The sequence below is a fragment of the Artibeus jamaicensis genome, unplaced genomic scaffold (assembly GCF_021234435.1).
Source record: "Artibeus jamaicensis isolate MK-2021 breed Jamaican fruit bat unplaced genomic scaffold, CSHL_Jam_final contig_887, whole genome shotgun sequence".
In the NCBI taxonomy this organism is placed as follows: domain Eukaryota; kingdom Metazoa; phylum Chordata; class Mammalia; order Chiroptera; family Phyllostomidae; genus Artibeus; species Artibeus jamaicensis.
In genome coordinates this window covers 328,812-342,374 of record NW_026522003.1, presented here as the reverse complement: position 1 = coordinate 342,374, position 13,563 = coordinate 328,812, and the positions used below count along the sequence as shown (strand labels likewise).

The following is a 13,563-nucleotide window of genomic DNA, read 5'->3' as shown; positions in this document are numbered from 1 at the left end:
GGCTCCGCCCCCTTTTCTATCCCGGGATTCCAGAAAGGCTCAGAAATGCTTCCGCGTTTTTTTTTTTGTTTTTTTTTTTCTTCCTGTGGCGTCGTAAAGAGAAAGAAGGCCGTCCGCTTAATTCCAGCAGAGATGACTCTGCGGCGATTCTGCGAGTCCTTAGCGAGCCGGTTGTAGTGGAAAGACGCAGCGAACGGACTACTGCCACCGCGCTAGGGGCAGCTCCGCGCGTTCCACCCTGGGAGTTGTAGTCTCCTGCCTCTCAGATCTAACGGTAACCTTTGAGCGCGAACTCTGTCAATCAGAAGCTCTCGCACGGCCTGCTGCCGAAGCTGGAATTCCTTGGGTAATCGTTTTCGCCCACAATTAGCGGGACCTGTTGGCTTGGACTGCAAGGCATAGCGGGGCTGCACGAGGTTAGTTGCTAAGCAAGGAGAGTTTCGGTCAACTGCCACCTGGACTAAGGTGACAGGAAGTGAGTACTCCTATTATGGAAACTAGTTGTGGGACTCCCCTCAAGTTCCTTCTCTCACCCAAATCACCCTCTTAGCTCAAATTACTTTTTTTTGCAGGGTCTGGAAAAGGAAAAGTAGTGGGGTAGCCCTTCCTTAGGGCTACTCAGGACTTCATCCGAGTTCTCCCCTCGGATGGAGACAGCGGGAGTAACAGTAACCATGGGACGGGTCAGAGGTGACAGTCTTCAGGGATCAACCACATCCTGATTTTCCACAATTTAGGCGAGGAGAGAGATGAGCCCTGCTGAAAGCCTTAACAGGGCATTAAGGCTTGTTGTTGATTCAGCCCTCTTCTCATGTCTTTCCTTCCAACTCAGATTCGTTGCTACTTCGAGGCCCCTGCCATGCCTCACATCGACAACAGCATCAAACTGGACTTCAAGGATGTCTTGTTGAGGCCCAAACGCAGTACCCTTAAGTCTAAAAGTGAGGTGAGCCAGCTTGCCCTGGTGGACCAGGACTGAGAAAGATTCTTGGTCCTTTTTCAAGTGCAGTACTTGTTTTTTGGATGAATGAAATGCTGTTTCCTGTTCATATCTGCAGGTGGATCTCACAGTATCTTTTTCATTTTGCAACTCAAAGCAGATGTACACTGGGATCCCTATCATTGCTGCCAATATGGATACTGTGGGTACCTTTGAAATGGCCAAGGTTCTCTGTAAGGTAGGACTTCTCTTATGCTGCTTCCTCAATGGTGTCCAGTTATGTGAGCTGACTTCAGAGTTATTTGCATCCGCATCCGCATCCTAGGTCAACTCAACAGCAATTACCAGTCTGGATGCTACAATTTACTATTTTCTCCACTACTAAGGCCCCTTTATCTGGTTAGTTTAAAGAGCCATGTGAGTTAATGAGCTCTGAAGCTAAGTTTTGCTGCCATTTTTCTGATATATAAATAGAACTTGCCCTTTCTCCTGTCCAGCAGTTTATACACCTTGCCAACTTTTCCCAGCACCCAGGTCACCCTCTCCAAATAACATGCACCTCTCCAGTTGCAGCATTGTTAGGAAACTAAACATTTACTGTTTTAGTCCAGAAACTAAATACAGTTCGAGCATTCAAAAATTCCTAACTAGAGGACCCTAGAGAGAAGAAACTTACTCATTTTTATTTTATGCCTTTTAAATTTTTTAAAGAAAATCTTCAAGTCCTAGGTATATAGGAGTTTCTGGGATGTGCCCAAAATGGAATGTGTTTTTCTTATATGCAGGTTATTGTTCACTTTCAAAATAGAAGATGCTACTCTTGTCAGTAATGTTACCTGCCTCTGTACTTACAGCTGAGAAGGTAGATAGTTATTCTGGGCACTCCGAGAACATATGCACTCTTCTGGTTATCCATAGTTGATGGATTCTGCTGCTGAGTATGGCTCTGTTAGCCTGAAGGACTTCATCTCCTTTTCTCTGTTTTTGATTGCTGTAAGTCTTTGTGGAATGTCTGCTGTCATTTCTCTGAGGTCGATGGTTATTGTTTTAGTATTGTATTGTATAGTATTGTATTGCTGTTGCCATGAATAGTCCTAACTATTTAGGACTCCTGCTGATGCCTGTCTAGGTGAGGAATGGTGAATCTGACTGCAGTGTTAATAGACATGCTGTCATATATGTGGGCACTTGCTTGATCTTTTATGTTGAGACTGGCTTTTCAGTACTGCTGATGCATGCCAAAGCAATCAGATTTTAGAGATAGAGCCAAGTCTCAAAAAAATAATGAAACAGTTGGATGCAGGCATGCATCTTTTTCTAAATCTTCAGCTTGGTAAGTATTTGGACGTGCTTATCATGCCACACTGTACCAATGTATCTCCAAGGTCTGTTGACCTCCTAGAGTGATTTTGTCAGCATGTTGATGGCAGAGTGTTGCTGAGAAAGCAGAATTCAATACCAGCTAGGTAGTATTGATCTCTGACTGCGCATAGCGTAACATTGTTACTGCTGGCTGATACATGACTTCCTTGGATTTCTTGCCAGTTGCAAGACTTGAGTTGTCTCAGTCAACTGCTGTCTCATCTGTTTGCATGTCTGTGCTTATATTTTTATATTTTTAATTATAGTTGACATATATTATTGTATTAGTTTCAGGTGTGCATGTGTACACTTTTAAAACACAAACACCAGCATTCACAGTGGCCTTTGAATGCCTTTCTCAAAGTATTGTGATATTGTTTGTAATTTGTTGAACTAGGAAATATGAGTCCAATGAGTCATTATATCCTTGAACTTGGTTGACTGAAATAGACTGAATGTAAGTTTTCAGATTGGTCTGTGTCTATAGAAAATCTGTTTCTTATTACAGTGGAGATGGAGAAAGGATGGGGTGATACCTTATTGTCTTCATTAACCGTAAGGCTTTAACCTTTTGTGAGCATTTAGACTCACGGAATTACTGCAGGTAAATCACTGAGAAGATACCATAAATAATAGGTCAGGTGTTCTACTGGGTTACTGTAGAAGGAAGGGCTGAGATGGTATAGGGAGACACTGGCTCTGTCTGGCGTCTGCATGGTTCTTTCTTGTCTTACTACTTGTCCTGCTGCACCAACAGCTTGTCCTAGTCACCTTTTAAGTCAGTAGCACTGTATGCGTTAGCAGGTGAAATCTGAACCATACAACTTAGTACTTGGTGGGAGTATCTGGCAGCACTAGATTATGGTAAAAAGTCCTACTGGATTTTGTAAAAGTTTTTTTTCCAGACTTCAGTCTTAGTCTCCCTCAGAATAGTATAAAGGTCTGTTTCTAGAAAAAGAGACCCTATTAAAGTTCTCCTTTTTGATGACTCTCTTTCATCTTCTCAGTTCTCCCTCTTCACTGCTGTCCATAAACACTACAGCCTCGAGCAGTGGAAAGAGTTTGCTAGCCAGAATCCTGACTGTCTAAAGGTAATAGTGGTCCTCCCCGATCCTTTCCGCATTCAGTTTTCCAGGAACCTCTGCTTGGCTTCCTGGGTTCAACCCTTACCGCCCCAGCCGTGTTGGCTGCCCAGCAGGTCATTTCAGACATGCCAATGCCCGTTTACTCCACAGCATCTGGCTGCCAGCTCAGGCACAGGCCCTTCTGACTTGGAGCAGCTGGAGCAAATCCTGGAAGCTGTTCCCCAGGTGAAATATATATGCCTGGATGTGGCAAATGGCTACTCTGAACACTTCGTTGATTTTGTAAAGGATGTGCGGAAGTCCTTCCCTGAACACACCATTATGGTATGTTTGGTACCTCCATCTCCTTACATCCTCTTTTGTGCCACTCCACTTTTTGTTATATCAGTTCCTTTCTCCTCTTCTGCATTATGATTTTCCTGGTCTGCTTAGTCGTGTCACTGGGTGATTATCCATGGTTCTGTGCTTCACATGTTTGGTTGCTGGTCGTTGCAGTCTCCGACCCTGATACACAGTCTTGGAGATCTGGTGTTCCTGCCGTCACTCACCAAACCTTGTGTTTATGCGCTGTCCGCACCTGTGATATGTGTGCACCTGCCTACTGAAGTGGATCTAGTACTATAATTCCATTAAAGGGATCACGTACAACAATGTTTTAGTTTCGTTTTTACAAGCTTAGGAGTGATGACAAGGCCCCATTTTCTTCATTGCATTGAGGAATCTTTTTCCCATCCATCAGAAACAAATACAGCTATGTAGATGAGTATTTGGCCTACATTACTATGTCTTTCCCCAAGCCAAAGAGGTTTTATGACCAACGGCTTAAGGGCAGGATATGTTTGGGTCTCTTGGGGAGATAACTTCACTGTAAATCAGATTTAATCTTGGTCCAGTTGGACCCCAGCTTTACCCTAGTGCAACAGTGACACTGGCCACTAACCCCTTACCTCAGCTGGGGAAGCAAGGTCCTTTGAAGTAGCTAGTCTAAAAGCTCTCAGAGGGTCCCGTAGAGGGAACCCAGCTACCCACTTCTTTTTAATAATGTTGGAAGGTCTGGGTCCAGGCATGCTATAAATGAGAGTACACAACTTTCTCATTTCTTTTTTTAAAGCATTTTCTTTACTACTCTCTTATTTTTCTTTTTAAAAACATTTTATTTATTTTTGGAGACAGGAGTAGGGAGGGAGAAATCGAGGGAGAGAAACATCTAAGTGTGAGAGACACCCGCTCAGTTGCCTCCTGCATGTCCCCAACCGGGGACCTGGCCCACAACCCAGGCATGTGCCCTGACTGGGAATCAAACGGGGATCCCCTTCAGTCTGTGGGATGACACCTAACCCACTGAGCTACACTAGTCAGGGCTCCTCTTCATTTCTGACCCTAAGAATGCTGTTCTGATTGCTCTGTTCCAGGCGGGAAATGTGGTAACAGGAGAGATGGTGGAAGAACTGATCCTCTCTGGGGCTGACATCATCAAAGTAGGAATTGGACCAGGTACGCTGGCTCACTGGGGGACCACTGGCTACCTCTTCGGTGGCAAAACCTTATGAACACTTCACTCTCATCCTCATCACATTCTTCTCAGGCTCTGTGTGTACCACCCGGGAGAAAACTGGAGTGGGGTACCCACAGCTCAGTGCAGTGATGGAGTGTGCAGATGCTGCTCATGGCCTCAAAGGCCACATCATCTCAGTAAGGCCCACGGGCAGGCTAGGGTGTGAGGCTGCCAAACATCTGGGTGTTCTGTTGGGTGTGGAAGCTCTGATAGAGGTGGGTCAGGACTTCTGGGTTCCTGTCAGCTTTGAAGTGGGCTGTTGAGACATCGCTGAGAGGGCTAGGGAAATCCAGGCAGTCTCTTTACATTGCTTCTTTCTTGGTAGGATGGAGGCTGCAGCTGTCCTGGTGATGTGGCCATGGCATTTGGTAAGGGCACTGGGAGGGCACAGAAGGATCCATTAGAAGAGGAGGAGTCACCTTTGAGGGTCTAGGATCAGGCTGAGAAAGGCTGAGGAAGCCATTCAGATTCTTTCATAATATGAACTCGTGACCCAGAAGCTTGTGATGTCCTTTGTGGCAAATCAGCTGAGACTCTGATACAGACTCTCCCAAATGTGGGCCAGGGCCATCTGCACCATCTCCTGGACTGCTGGACAATGTAAATGACTAAACCTCAGACTTAACAGAATCCAGGTCTGGAGAATGGGGCTGCACATCTGCATTTTTTACAGCTTCCCAGGTGATCCTTGTTCACAGTAAAGTTAGAGACTTTTTGCTCTTAGAACACTTGAAATGAGTCTTACTCAGCTGAGCACAGTAAAAGAAATGACCAGAAGATGGCCAAAACCAGCCAAAAGGAGAGAGCAAAGCCAAGCAGGGAATCTCTGTGCCACACTGGAAGAGTTGTCTTGGGCTACACATTAAATACATCATGACATGTAATCACAAAAAATCTCATAATGCTTTAAGTAAATTTAGGATTTTGTGTTGAGCTGCATTCACAGCCGTCCTGGGCTGCATGCAGCCCATAGGCCACAGGTTGGACACTCCTGTTAGTGGCTTTAAAAAAATTATTTTTAAAAATATTTTATTTATTTTTAGACAGAGGGGAAGGGAGAAAGGGAGAGAAACATCAGTGTGTGGTTGCCTCATGCAGGCCCCGCACTGGGACCTGGCATGCAACCTAGGCATGTGCCTTGACCAGAAATCGAACCAGTGACCCTTCGGCTTACAGGCCGGTGCTCAATTCACTGGGCCACACCAGCCAGGATGCTTTTTAAAGTTTTGTGAAGTCAGGAACAGAAGCCAGGGCAGAGCAGGCCTCTGTGAGTTATAGACCAGCTAGGAAAACAAAACCAGGGAGACGCTGGAATCAGGACAGAATTTGGTGTGGGTTGCTTCTGAGCGAGGGTGGGTATGTGGGCATCTGAGCCAGATTCATCTGTTTCCTGCCTCACTGATAGGGGCAGGGGCTGACTTCGTTATGCTGGGTGGCATGCTGGCGGGGCACAGTGAGTCAGATGGTGACCTCATCGAGAGGGATGGCAAGAAGTACAAGCTCTTCTATGGAATGAGTTCTGAAACAGCCATGAAGAAGTATGCTGGGGGCATTGCTGAGTACAGGTATGTATACAGGCCCAGGAGCTGAGGTTCTTGGAAGGTGTGACAAAGTAGGGTGGTGGCAGAACTCAGGGTTGCTGGGAGATGGATGGTGTGGTTGAGAGAAAAGTGGTGAACTAGGGTCAGATGCAAGAGACTGGGGAAGAGTCACTGAGCTTAAGGAATTTGGAAAGAAAACGTCAGAAAATTTTTCCTCCTCAAAGGGCCTCAGAGGGAAAGACGGTGGAGATGCCCTTTAAAGGGGATGTGGAACATACCATCCGAGACATCCTTGGAGGCATCCGTTCCACATGTACGTATGTAGGAGCAGCTACGCTAAAGGAGCTGAGCCGGAGAACCACCTTTGTCTGTGTCACCTAGCAAGTGAATCCAGTCTTCGGAGACGTGAGCTAGGCCTCAGCAGTTCTGCCCTCCCAAGGCAACAGCACCTCATCACAGGGCCTCCCAAGACGGCCCCTCATTCATCCCAGCTACTATGACTACTACTTGGTAATCTCACCTCTGAGAGTTCATGCAGTAATGCTGTACTTCTGTCTGCATCCGCAAAATGCCCAGCACGCTCACTGGGGAGGAAGCAAGGAAGGCAGGCTGAGAAAACAAAGTTGAGATAATCAAATGGGAACTGGGGGACCCAGCTCCTGAAGATTATTGAAAGAAGAAGATACTGATTCATATGCAAGTGATTTATGTATAGCCACGGTCTTGTAAGCTTTTAGAATCATGTTTTGCTAATCAGGTTCATTAAATAGGATCTTTGAATATTTAAAAAGCTCAGAAGTGTTTACATAAATTTAAGTATCTCTATAAAGAGAGATCCCAATGACTGTAAAGAGATTCCGGGGTTTTCTGCACAAGCCTGGCATCTGGGTGGTGCTCCAGGGCAAGTAGAAGTGGAGGTGGCACTGACCCAGTGGAGGTGATGACAGTGAGTACTTTTCCCTTGAAGTAACTCCATTCGAGTGCCATGTGCTGCCCCCCTGCCCCCCGCCCCGGGACCTGGCAACATGAGGATTTACAGAGTGTATACTCTGGCATCAAGACAGATATTTTCAGAATAGCGAAAGGAGATTTCTCATCCAGGTTCTCAGCCCCGGAAATCTTTCTGACACTTCTCAACAATGCTTTCCAAGGGAAGTAAAGGGCAAAGGAATTCTTTTAGACCTGGAGAGTCCACTTCTGTTTCTAAGGGATGATCTACACTGACCTTACAGAAGTCTTAATTCCCCCTCCTTCATACCAACACAGTGTTTTAACAAATCCAGAGTTTAATTCCCAAGCATTACAGAGTGATTTGGGCAATGTAGTCAGGCAATCCAAACTTGGGCTTCCACTTTATTTCCACTAAACTGCCTGTAGAGGTGAGGAGGAAGACAGGCAGGTTACAGATGGCATTCCAGGCCTATTAGAGGAGTCTTGTATGGTTATGGGAAGGGACAGACACAGCACTGGGGCTAGAAGCGGGGAAGTATTCACAGAAGGTGGGGATTAGGGTGTGAAACTTTGTCTTCTCATAGTTTTCCAGAGACTCCTGCAGAGAAGAGAGCAAGGAGATCCTATCATCATCTAGAACAGTGCCTGAGCCCTCCATATTCTGGAGCACAGGGATTTCTGCCTTGTTCTGCCCCAACCCCTTCCTTCCTCAGCTTTCTGTTCCTTCCTACTCACCATTCCTTCCCTCTGGCCATTTTCTTCCTCGTCAGAGTCCAAAACCAAGTCCCCTATGGTAATGACAGGGCTGCACATAGATGGAGGACACACTGCAGGACGGAAACCAGAGTCAGAGTACTCTTCTAGGTGAACACAGGCCCTTAAGAATCCTCAAACCCTGATGGGTGTAGCTTAGTTGGTTGGGTGTCCTCCCGCAGAGTGAAAGGTTGCTGGTTCAATTCCCAGTCAGGGCACATGTCTGAGCTGCAGATTCAGTCTCCACAAGGGGACTGTGTGAGAGAGACCTGATCAATGTTTCTCACACCAATGTTTCTCTCCCTCTCTCCCTCCCTTTTCATTCTCTCTTAAAAGAAGTCCTCAAGCCCTGGCTGGTATAGCTCAGTGGATTGAGCACAGGCCTGCGAAACAAAAGGTCGAGGATCGATTCCCCGTCAGGGCACATGCCTGGGTTGCAAGCCAGTTCCCAGCAGGGGCCAGTTCCCAGCACGGGATGCACCAGAAGCAACCATACATTGATATTTCTCTCCTTCCCTTCTAAAGATAAATAAATAAAAAAATTTAAAAAAGACTAGAAATGTAAAAGAAGTTAAAAAAAAAAGTCCTCAAGAGGCTGTCTGATCCAGTCCTGACTCATTATACCTACCTGGCTTCCTGGCCCTAGGAGATGAAAGTGACAGTGTCGGGGGCTCCAGGGGGCAATCCCAGCAATTCCTGGGGTGGTAGCAAGCAAAGAAGATTCAGTGAAGGGAAAGCAAGTAGGGCATGGGCTGCTAATAGGGAGAAGCAACTGTTTACTCACTCCTTTTGCTCCATGGCAGACAAGTCAACTGGGTTCTCCTCCATAGCACTTCTGCCCAGGGTCTGGGGTGGACTCCTAGACTTTCCAGTGGGGATTGCTCTCGTGTGGACGTCACCTGCTGGAACTGCCACGTGTGTTCCTTGTTCTCCTCTGTTGTCAGGTTTAGATATGACCTGAGTTGGTGAACCCAGATTCCTAAAGGGTAATAGCATGGCTGTGGGGCGCTCCTTATTGCCTACCCTAGTGTTTGCCCACTGGGAATGGATTCTTCGCTGGCCTAGAGGGGCCAGATTGAAGTGGTGGCCAACCAAAGGTTCTGGGTGCTTCCTTGAGGCTGGTCCCTGAGGAAGGTATGGGCCAGGCTTGGTTTTTGGCAGAGGATGGTGGAGTGCTGGTCCTGGTTGCTGAGGAGGACTTGGCTCCATGGGCTCTGTCATGTTCACTGAATTTGTAACAGGGCACTCTAAAAAGAAAACAATGTTCTTTATAAAGAGAACACATCACCTTAATCTGGTTTCTTATGTCTCTGGCCCATGTAACCCTTCTAATGGGCTGGTTGTCTCAAAAGGTCTCAGGCTAAACACTCCACCCCAAAATTCCTAATTCTCCCAGATGTCCTAGTACCTGGAAGTGGCCACCCCATGTCCACACCATACTGGCTCAAAGCAAAAGAAGAAGTGATAGAAACTCCAGGCTGCATCCAACTCAGCACATCCTGAAGCTGTGGGCAGAGGAAGAGGCATGAAAACTACAGTCTTTCATCCAACCAGCCTGCACTCTGCCCTGTGTTTTGCCCCAGGAAAACCTGCTGAGTCTGTGGTGCAGGCAGTGCTTTTTCCAGTTGACACAAGTATTCAAAAAACAGCTTTTCCAAAGCAGTCAGAAAGGGTTCCCCATACTCTTGTTCAAGTTCCTGACAACAGAAAAAAGCAGGTCAGAATAGGACTAGAGAAAATAGCCACATCATAGCTTCCAAACCAGCCAGTCTCACCTGCAACTTCCAAGCCAGATCCACAGGGGCTTCTGCCAGCTGCTTCACCTGCTGGCGAAAGGCTTCCTGTGCCTCCGAGATCTTTCTGAGATCCTGTTTTGTCTGTTGAAGGTAAAGAAGGCAGAGAGACCAGTTAGGAGAACCAGGTGACTAGGAGGAGGAGCAATTTTGTTGCACAAAGGGTTACTGGGGGGTGGGGATTATTCCAGGGATCACTCACCGCTTTAGGATCCCTCACTACAGGTCCAGACTCTGGGAAGTGCTGATGCAGGGTATTCAGAACCTGGGCCCAAGGCCGGCCCTGGATGATCAGCTCCACCACCACCTGTGAATGGTACTGAGCTCAGGGTCCTCACTTCGGGACAAACTCCTCTTTGGCAACCGTTCTCACCCCCAAAGCGGTCGTCTGCCCGGTCAGGTCCCTGCAGCCCGCCTCTTCCCCTGGTCCTTTCCCTGGTCCCAGTGGCTCTAATACCTTGGCCTTTAGGCCCATACACAGGCGTTCGTGGTGACGGTAGCGAACCAAGCCAGGTGCAGCAGCGCGCAGGGACTGAAGAAACTGCAATACTCGTGGAAAATGTTCCACGCAGCGTCTGCGCAAGACTATCCAGCTGGCAGCGGCTGCAAAGCGCAGAGAAGCCGGACCCGCTCCCCGGGGCGTAGCCATGGCCCGGGTGCTCCGCCCCGAGGCAGCACTCAGATCCTCTCCTCCACCGCGAGATTTTCTAGCTCCGCCTAGGGGCGGGGCTTCCAACCGCCTTTCGCTGCTGGGACGTTTCGTTGGCGCCTTATCCTTCCTATCCGACTCAGCATCCTTCCATAGACCACCAGAATTTTGGAGATCTCTAAGTTGGGCAGGAGCCCGAGCGGAGAGTCTAGCGGGCTTCAATGGCACCAGGTCACTCGTTCTGCCTTAAACGGCACCGTTGTCTCCACCCGAGAGCTACCGCGCTTCCGGTCCTGCGACCAGTTTTCTCTACCCGAAAAACGGGTAGTAATGGATAACCAATGGGCCGCGGGCAAAGGAAAACGTGATGTCGCGTCATAAGGCCCCGCCCCGCTGGTTCCGGCCCCGCCTGCTGTCAGATTCATTGGTATGTTGCTAGGCTGCTTTGACAGGGGGTCTCCTGCGCATTTTCGCGGGCCCTGCGTAGAAGTCGCGTCCCTCTCTAAGGTTTTACATTCTTGTCTGTAAAGCGGCATTATGCTGCTTGTCCTCTCCATCATCATCACCCACTGAAATACGATTCCTTAAATCCCAGTCCCCAAACTGGAGCTACAAAGCCTCCCTGGGTGGCGCGCAACTTCTAGTAAGAATTCAACTGTTCCTTTTACAAAGCAGGAGAGGGCGCCACCTTTTAAAAGTTTGAAAGGATACATAAAGGGCTAAATGGTAATGGAAAAAAAAATACAGTAAAGATTAAATAATTTAAAAAGATATATGATATTGTTAAACTGGTCTTCTCTGGATGGTAACACTGTAGGTAATTTATGTGCTTTTCTGTATTTTTTTGCTATCATGTAATTTGAAAATAAGAAAATGTAAAATAGTTTCCTTTTCCAAATTTCTGTTTTGCATTCACTCTAGACATCTAATGTAATTGATTGTTTTGTCTCCTCGTCAGCTTTCCTGATGTCTACTTATTTCCATCACCAAGTACAGAACCTGGCGCACAGTGTATATTCTTTGTCGGTCGAATGAATCACCTGCCCTGATTACCTTACAGGGCTTTTGTGAAACTATCCTTTCCATGGGCTATCTCCTCTCCTGGAGTTATGGTTCCCATTTTCCTCCCTGTCTCCAGGACCTCCAAGGTCTGAGGTGATCCACATACTCAGCTGCCTGTGGGACATCTAGTTGGAGGTCCTAAAAATATCCAAATTGGCTAGTTATTAAATTCTAGTTATTTCCCTTTTAATTTTCCCTTTATCTTTTTCTGTGAAGTCCTTTTTGATGTAGATCTGAGTTTCCGACCCATACTATTTTCCTTCTTTCTGAAAAAATTTAACATGTTTTGCAAGTCAGGTCTCCTGGTGACACATTTCCCTGGTTTGTGTTTGAGGAAGTTTATTTCTCCTTCAATTTTAAAAAATAACTTTGCTGGTTACAGAAGATTAGTCTGCTGGGCATTTTTCCTTCAACGTGCTAAATATTTTCTTCTTATTTGTATGCTTTCTGAAGAGAAGTCTGATGTAGTTCTTATCCTTCTTCCTCTGTAGGTAAGGTGTCTGTGCTTCTAACCCCCAGGCTTTAAGATTTCATCTCAGTTTTCTGTTTTCTGAGGTTTGCATATGATATGCCTAGGTGTAGATTTTTATTTTTTGGTTTTTATCCTGCTTGGTGTTTTCTGAGCTTCCTCTATCTGTGTTTGCCATTAATTTTGGGAAATTCTTGGTATTATTACTTGAAATATTTCTTCTGTTCCTTTTCTCCTCCTGGTATTTTCATGTGTGTTCTACACCTTTAGTAATTGCCCCACAGTTCCTAGATATTAATTTGTCTTTTTCTTTGCATTTCAGTTTTGGAAATTTCTATTGACATTTAGCTGGTTTACCGATTCTTTCCTCAGCTGTGTTCCTCTCTTGATCAGCCTGTCAAAACCGCTCTTCACTTCTATTAGTGTCATTTCCAGCATTTCCTTCTGGTTCTTAGTTGATACCTCTCTGTTTATACTACCCACCTGTTCTTACATGTTATACACTTTGTTCATTAAATTTCTTAACATATTGATCATAGTTTTAAATTCCTGCTCTGATAATTCCAGTATCTCTGCCATATCTGAGTCTGGGTCTGATGCTGAGTCTGTCACTTCAAAGTGTATTTTTTGTCTTTTAGTATGCCTTGTAGTTCTTTTTGGAAGTTGAATGTACTGGTAAAAGGAACTGAGGTAAATACACCTTTAGTGTGAAGTGTTCTGTTCACCTGGCCAGGAGTTAGTCTGAGTTGTTTACTGCAGCTGCAGGTGTCAGAGGCTAACATGTCCTGCGGTGGCATCACCGTCTCCCCTGTTGTTCTGGGTTCTCCAGCAATGTCTTTAATAAGATCTGAGATGCGCAGGTCCTTCCGTTGTATCCTCTGGTACTGTCCAGGTCAACCACCATCATAGTGACTATCAGGAGGTACGGGAATATGGCCCGAGGATCACGAGGACTAAGAAATCAAGATGGAGAGGTAAAGGAACAAAGGGCACTGTCATGGCAGTGTGGTTTTGACTATTTCATGTTGGCACAGTGGTCAGCTTAAGGAATTTTGTGGTTTTTTAAAATTTTTTGTGGTATTTTTTAAGAGGAGATTTAATGTAACGATAGTATAGAACTGCTTTGTTTTTTAATCCTCAGCTGTAGATATGTTTGTTGGTTTTAGAGAAAGAAAAAGGGAGAGAGAGGGAGAGAAAGAGAGAAACATTGATCAGTTGCCTCCTATATGCACCCACTGGGGATCGAACCCACAACCCAGGTATGTGCCCTGAATGGGGATTGAACCTGCAACTCTTTGGTGTATGGGAGGGCGCTCCAACTAACTCAGGCACCTGGCTAGGGCCTTGGGGATTCAATATTTTGACTTTGGAAATATGTTTTTAGTTCCATTGACCCTATCTGA

General features: G+C 46.2%; 2 protein-coding genes across 8 annotated transcripts; one reads left to right on the top strand and one right to left on the bottom strand.

The window, feature by feature from the left end:
* The first annotated feature begins 49 nt into the window (after positions 1-49).
* GMPR2 (guanosine monophosphate reductase 2) lies at positions 50-8,948 on the top strand. Of its 5 annotated transcripts, none has more exons than XM_037129316.2 (10): positions 53-475; positions 833-946; positions 1,101-1,178; positions 3,310-3,393; positions 3,538-3,711; positions 4,800-4,881; positions 4,973-5,079; positions 5,268-5,310; positions 6,348-6,507; positions 6,708-8,948. In XM_037129316.2, the coding sequence occupies exons 2-10, from the start codon at positions 860-862 to the stop codon at positions 6,862-6,864; spliced, it is 972 nt and encodes a 323-aa protein (XP_036985211.2). In that variant the 5' UTR covers positions 53-475; positions 833-859; the 3' UTR covers positions 6,865-8,948. The 5 variants fall into 5 exon arrangements, with proteins under 5 accessions (XP_036985212.1, XP_036985211.2, XP_036985207.2 ...); XM_037129312.2 differs by having other exon boundaries at positions 57-475; positions 1,059-1,178; XM_053654838.1 differs by lacking the exons at positions 53-475; positions 833-946 and adding an exon at positions 1,795-1,933 and having other exon boundaries at positions 1,090-1,178.
* TINF2 (TERF1 interacting nuclear factor 2) lies at positions 5,073-10,944 on the bottom strand. Of its 3 annotated transcripts, XM_053654835.1 has the most exons (10): positions 10,438-10,944; positions 10,183-10,287; positions 9,963-10,064; positions 9,777-9,884; positions 9,596-9,692; positions 8,972-9,434; positions 8,816-8,883; positions 8,170-8,261; positions 7,004-7,092; positions 5,073-5,319 (listed from the first exon to the last, which is right to left on the bottom strand). In XM_053654835.1, exons 1-10 carry the CDS (start codon positions 10,627-10,629, stop codon positions 5,163-5,165), a joined length of 1,473 nt encoding a protein of 490 aa, XP_053510810.1. In that variant the 5' UTR covers positions 10,630-10,944; the 3' UTR covers positions 5,073-5,162. The 3 variants fall into 3 exon arrangements, with proteins under 3 accessions (XP_053510810.1, XP_053510812.1, XP_053510811.1); XM_053654837.1 differs by lacking the exon at positions 5,073-5,319 and having other exon boundaries at positions 7,004-7,067; XM_053654836.1 differs by lacking the exons at positions 5,073-5,319; positions 7,004-7,092 and adding an exon at positions 7,809-8,032.
* Between the last annotated feature and the right edge of the window lie 2,619 nt (positions 10,945-13,563).

Bases quoted from the DNA above. Each gene is read 5' to 3' on its own strand.
- GMPR2 (XM_037129312.2), top strand. From the start codon at position 860: ATGCCTCACATCGACAACAGCATCAAACTGGACTTCAAGGATGTCTTG. The intron at 3,712-4,799 runs GTATGTTTGGTA...GCTCTGTTCCAG, and splicing joins TCCCTGAACACACCATTATG to GCGGGAAATGTGGTAACAGG. The intron at 4,882-4,972 runs GTACGCTGGCTC...CATTCTTCTCAG, and splicing joins CAAAGTAGGAATTGGACCAG to GCTCTGTGTGTACCACCCGG.
- TINF2 (XM_053654835.1), bottom strand. From the start codon at position 10,629: ATGGCTACGCCCCGGGGAGCGGGTCCGGCTTCTCTGCGCTTTGCAGCC. The intron at 10,065-10,182 runs GTGAGTGATCCC...TACCTTCAACAG, and splicing joins TAGTGAGGGATCCTAAAGCG to ACAAAACAGGATCTCAGAAA. The intron at 5,320-7,003 runs GTGAGATTACCA...GTGCCCTCCCAG, and splicing joins TACTGCATGAACTCTCAGAG to TGCCCTTACCAAATGCCATG.